General features: G+C 49.8%; 1 protein-coding gene across 7 annotated transcripts in view; it reads left to right on the top strand.

The window, feature by feature from the left end:
- The first annotated feature begins 3,919 nt into the window (after positions 1–3,919).
- PRUNE2 (prune homolog 2) overlaps positions 3,920–6,000 on the top strand; it is a 133,918-nt gene continuing 131,837 nt past the window's right edge. For all 7 annotated transcript variants that reach the window (XM_040656584.2, XM_015280360.4, XM_015280359.4 and 4 more), the window contains exon 1: positions 3,920–4,028. In XM_040656584.2, coding sequence (XP_040512518.1) covers positions 3,993–4,028 — 36 coding nt within the window. In that variant the 5' untranslated portion in view covers positions 3,920–3,992. The remainder of the gene's footprint in view (positions 4,029–6,000) is intronic.

Below are 6,000 nucleotides of genomic sequence, written 5' to 3'. Positions count from 1 at the left end.
GGCTCCCTTTAGGTACTGAAAGGCTGCAATGAGGTCTCCTTGCAGCCTTCTCTTCTCCAGGCTGAATAAGCCCAGCTCCCTCAGCCTGTCTTCATAGTAGAGGTGGTCCAGACCTCTGATCATCTTTGTGGCCCTCCTCTGGACCCTCTCCAACAGCTCTCTGTCTTTCTTGTCTTGAGGACCCCAGACCTGGATGCGGTACTCCAGATGGGGCATCATAAGGTCAGAGTAGAGAGGGACAATCACATCCCTGCCCCTGCTGGCCACCCCTCTTCTGATGGAGCCCAGGATACCATTTGCTTTCTGAGCTGCAAGAGCACACTGCTGGCTCATGTTAAGTTTTTCATACACCAGGACCCCCAGGTCCTTCCCTGCAGAGCTACTCTCAAGGACTGCTCCTTCCAGTCTGTATGTATGTCTGGGATTCCTCTGGCCTAAGTGCAAAACCTTGCACTTTGCTGTGCTGAACCTCATTAGATTCACCTGGGCCCACCTTTCAAGTCTGCTGAGGTCCCCCTGAATGCCATCCCTTCCTCCCATTGTGCCAACTGCACCACTCATCTTGGTGTCATTTGATGGGTGGATTGTTTAATGGATGAAGAAGTGGCTGCAGGATCGAATCCAGAGAGTGGCGATCAGTGTCTCAATGTCTGGATGGAGATCAGTGATGAGTGGTGTCCCCCAGGGGTCAGTGCTGGGGCTGATGCTCTTTAATACTCTTGTTCATCCTCGGCAAGTTTGCTGACAACACCAAGCTGTGAGGTGTGGCCTACAGATCAGAGGGATGGGATGCCATCCAGAAGGATCTAGACAGGCTTGAGCAATGGGCTCAGGTGGACCTCATGAGACTGAACAAATCCAAATGAAAGATCTTGCACATGGGTTAAGGCAAGCCCCACTACGAATACAAGCTGGGGGTTGAAAGGATTGAGTGCAGCCCTGCAACCTGTGGTAATGGTGGATAGGAAGCTGGACATGTGCCCTCACAGCCCAGAAAGCCAACCATATCCTGGGCTGCATCAAAAGAAGCATGGCCAACAGGCCAAGGGAGGTGATCCTGCCCCTCTACTCTGCGCTGGTGAGGCCTCACCTGGAGTACTGCATCCACATGTGGAGTCCTGAGTACAGGAGAGACACAGACCTGTTGGAGCGGGTCCAGAGGAGGGCCACAAAAATGATCCAGGAGATGCAACACCTCTGCTACAAGGGCAGGCTGAGAGAACATGGGCTCTTCAGGCCAGAGAAGAGAAGGCTCCAGGGTGACCTGAAAGCAGCCTATAAAGAGAAGCTACAGAAAAGAAGGGGACAGACTCTTCAGCAGGGTCTGTGGTGATAGAACAAGGGGAAACAGTTTCAAGCTCAAACAGGGTAGATTAAGGCTACATAAAAGGAAAAAATCTTCTACAGTGAGGATGGCGAGGCACTGGAACAGGTTACCTCGTGATGTGGTTGATGCCCCATCCCTGGAGACTTTCAAGATGAGGCTGGATTAGGCCCTTGGCAACCTGATCTAGCTGTGGATTTCCCTGCTCATTGCAGGGGAGTTGGATTACAAGACTCCTGAAGATCCCTTCCAGCACTCAGGATTCTATGATTCTCTGCCTCAATAATGGCCGAAATTAAAAACCAAACCTTTCCTTTGCTATGTGAACAGAGAAAGATTCACTCCAGACTCTTCTCTGCCTCAGAAAACATTATTTATATTTCTGCACAGTACAAAAAGGTACAAAAATGGACAAATCAGAACTCATTGTCCCAGGTTCACTGTCTTCAGCACGTCAAGAGATATTGTGAACATGCAAAAGAACAAATGACAATACTGCATTTCTCAACAAGCACGTTTTTGTTTGTTTGTTTGTTTTGTTTTTGTTTTTAATAGTTCCAGTCTCTGAATGAGATATGGAGTAAATCTCACTTTGGCACATGTACATGATCCTCACTGATTTCAAAAGGAGGTATGTTGGAAGACCGTCTCTTAGGAAGACCTCTTGGAAGAATGTGCATTGATTCTTGCCCGGGTTTTTCAGAAAGAATGACATAGTGTGGGTCCCATTTCATCTGTCATTTAAGCTTAGGTAAAACAGAAGTAATTCAGTGGCTGCTAACTGAGTAGAAATGCGGAGAACCAGGCGAAGGAATTTCTATACATTATGAAGCAGATAAAAACACCAGCTCTCCGATCATAATTTGGCACAACAGGATATGAATAATTACGAAATACTGAATTCAAACAATAATTACTGAGGCAATAAGTTGTTCAAAAGTAACAAGATGATCTTTGAGGGCCCTTCCAACCCAAGTCATTCCATGATTCTATATATTTTTTACTAACATTTTCCTTTTTTTTCTTTCTGTTTTACATTTTGCTTTATGCCTGTGGTATTTAACAGATACTGACTGGCAAAAAAGAGGCTCAGACATGCTGCTTTCTTTCACCATAGCTGTACTGCGGCCATCTTCAGATTGATGTTGATTGTGGATCATGAAGAATCATAGAATCATAGAATCGCTAAGGTTGGAAAAGACCCACAGGATCATCCAGTCCAACCAACCTGGTGGGAAGAACCCATCAGGCTCTTCCAAACTCAGTGGAAGACCACTCAGATTAATATTAGAGTGCGCTTACTGACTATGCCCATACTAAATAGAGACCAACTCCTTGGATGTGCATAGAAGTAATTACTCAAAACACCTTATTTAGAATAGAAGGGGTAAGTACGCATATTGGGATAACTCATAAAAGCACAACTTGGCTCCCTGTTCAGCAAGTCCAGCCTCTCATTCTCCAGTTACTTGCTGCCCAGAGGTTGCCTCCTGTTGTTGTGTTTTCTTTAAGTACGTATGCAGCACAAATGGCTGCCTTAAGGATCAGTTTGCCAAACCCCAGTTTCTTGCTCTGTGGCAAGCTGGATTTTTTTTTTTTTTAATGTGCTTTGCAGGGTTTACTGAGGGAAAACACATACTTACTTCATTTTACAAGATTGCATCGATTTTTTATCTGGCAAAACATTTACAGTCAACACCAATTCTGCACCTCAAAGCGTGGTGGAATTCCTGCGTTGCAATGCTGCAGTTTCTGTTTTAAATTACAAGCAGTGCAAAAGTTGTGATCTGTCAGGAGAACTGCCTTTCAACAGAATAATGGCAAGACCCAAGTTTGGGTAGGATCATTAAGTAATGTGTTTCAGTGAACGAATATGATATGACGAAGAAGCACAGATTGACCATGGCAAGGCAACTTGGGCACAGGATCTGTAAGGCGTCAGGAAAGAATCAACTAATCAAACGGGAGTGAATCACACTCCTCAGAAAAAGTTGTTAACGAGGAAGCAGGAGCTCTCAGCTCTTACAGAAACGCCTTCAATGAGCCGTAAAATAATACGTGGGAGAAAAACAACCCCAAATCTCGTGCTACCGAGTGTGTTACGAATTAGCCCCGACAACTTCACGGCGAGTCACAACTTGAAGGGAACCGTCCGCAGCCCGCCCCGCACTTCGGCTCTGCGGGGAGCGGGCGCTGCGGGACTGCTGTGCGCGCCGTCGGACACGCGCGGGCTGCGACAGCAAGCACCACGGCCGCGAGCGCCCGAGGCGGAGGGCGGCTCCTCGCAGCGGCACGGTGACTCCAGGCCAGCGGCCCGCGGGACAGCCGCCAGCGCGCACCTGTTGCGCTGAGAGCCTGCGGTAGCAGAGACGAGAACGGCTTTTACCGCAGCGGCAAAGTACCGACGTCGGTCGTTTTAATAACGAGCTGTTTAAGCGCGCGAAGGCCTTCAGCGCTGCGCAACCACGGGACGCGGCGCTGCCGCCCGCGGCTCCCACCGCCCGGCCCGGGGCTTGCGGCACGGCCTGACGTCACCGCCCGCGGCGGGCGGGGCGTGGCGGGGCGCGGCTCGGGGCGGGGCGCGGACGGCAGCGCGGGACCGGCGCGGGAGCGCGGCGCTGGCGGCGGGGAGCGGAGCGGTGCGGGGTGCCGCCGGCCGGCCGGCGCCATGGAGGAGTTCCTGCAGCGCGCTCGGAGCCGCCTGGTGAGTGGCTTCGCCCCGCTTGTCCGCAGCCGCATTGGCCGCCCGCAGCGCCCGCGGTGCCACGCCCGGGGCTGCGGGCGCTCTGTCTGGGGCTCGTGGCGGGGGGAGCCGGCGCAAGTTGCTGCCCTGTAGTTATTGCTGAATAACGCTCGGCTTAGCGAGTGCGCGAAGCCGTGCTCGGGGGTGTCCGCCCGCCTTTTTGGGGTTATTTGCGCGTTTGCTGGGACTTCCAGGTGCATCAAGTTGTGTAGTTGGATAGGGAAAATGATACCAGAAGACACCGAAAGGCTGTCGTTCCTGTGCTGTAAGTGTCCCCGGGAGCGCGGGACAAGTTGGGATAAGCAGGACCGAAATAACTGAGGGATCTGCAAAGGAGGCGGCAGAGCGGCTCCGCAGCTGCGGCGCTGCCGGGGGAGCTCCGCGCCCGGCGCTGCTGGCGGGGCTCTGCCAAGCTGCAGCGCGTCGGTGCTGCGTGCAGTGGCTGAGACCCGGCGCCGAGCAGAGTGCTGCCGTCTCTGTGAGGTGCAGTGCAGAAGCGGGATGTTTTTAAGACCTGCGTGACCTCAGGCTGCCTTGTTTCCAGTATCCGTACAAAACTCGGTTTTGCTGTTGTAAAAGAAACTCTCCTGCTCGCTATCTCAGTTCTAAGAAGCGGGTTCAATTAAAGAAATAACCACGGGCTAGTGAAAAATAAAAATAAAACAATAATAGAATCCCCTGCTGCTAATTTTGCCTCGTGTTTTCTGGGGCGTGGAACCTGCGTGCTTCTGGAGTTGTGTTCTCACCCTCTGGAGAGTCGCTGTAGAAAACTTTGTTAATTAGAGCATCAAGGCCTCCCCACTTCTTTGGTCACGTCACAGACCTCTGGAGACTGAGAAACTGTAAAAGAAAGTTCTTTCTCCGATAGCCATCGTGCTCTTTAGTTAATAATTTGCAAAGTGTGTTTTCTTATAATGTCTTCTGTTATTGCACATATATTAGGAATCAGAGAATGAATGCACTCCTTAGAGGAATGGCAAAATAGGAGATAAAGTAAATCCCCTGGTGGATCTCTCAGCACCTAACTGTGTTGGTGGGTGTAAAGGATAAGCACGAGCTGTGTCATCTTGATTACATCCCTTCTCCGTCTGTTTCGGAGCTTGTAAGCTGTTTCCCTCATGTTTTTATGTAAGCAGCGTGAACTTCAGTAGGCCAGTTAAGCTATGCTGTGTAGAGCAGTTACGGGTACTTAATACGTTTTCACATCAGCGTTTTGTAGAAGGCAACTTTTTGTTCAGGAGATTCAATTTTGACATTTGTTCTGGCCAAGTATATCAAAGGTGGCCTTACTTAATAGTTAGTTATGGTAGTGATCCCGCCTGTATCACTGGGAAAGAGCAACCAATGAGAACAACTTGCTTTTGCTTCTCCAAAAGCAAGTACGTTGTTAGTCTTTCTGAAGTGCTGTTGGAAATCAAGGAGGAGTTATCCGGAAAAATACGATCTGAAGAAGCCTGTGGATAGCAGAACATATTAGCTCCTTTACTTAGAGGAAACGTAGAGCACAACATCTGAACAGTAGCTTTTCTTACCCCTTAACTGTGGGCTTTCAGAAGGCATGAAAACTTCTCTTTGTGCCTTCTGAACTGTGTGAGGAGAATGCTTGTTCTGGAGCAGTCTCCTCTACTTGGAGAGCCTGGGGGTGTCCTTCTGGCTCGTGCTGTGTTGTATAGCCATGCCAGCTGGTCTTGGCTGGACAAGAAGGGTCTGGACACTGGAATGTCCTCTTCCAGGTTGGCTTCGACTTGATGGTTTCCTTTGTACCACTGTAGCCTGAAAAAGGCAATTCAGAGTAACCGAAGGTTTCCATTCTGCTGCACAGAAGGCTGTTGTATCTCAGAGACTTGACCATGCCAGTCTTACCATGCTAGTATTTCACACTGTAGGTAATCTTACTAGGCTAAACTGATTACAGTGTACCGACTACATGAAT

This window comes from Gallus gallus, chromosome Z (assembly GCF_016699485.2).
Source record: "Gallus gallus isolate bGalGal1 chromosome Z, bGalGal1.mat.broiler.GRCg7b, whole genome shotgun sequence".
NCBI lineage: Eukaryota > Metazoa > Chordata > Aves > Galliformes > Phasianidae > Gallus > Gallus gallus.
The sequence above is the reverse complement of the archived record's forward strand: the minus strand, read 5'-3'. Positions and strand labels throughout refer to the sequence as shown.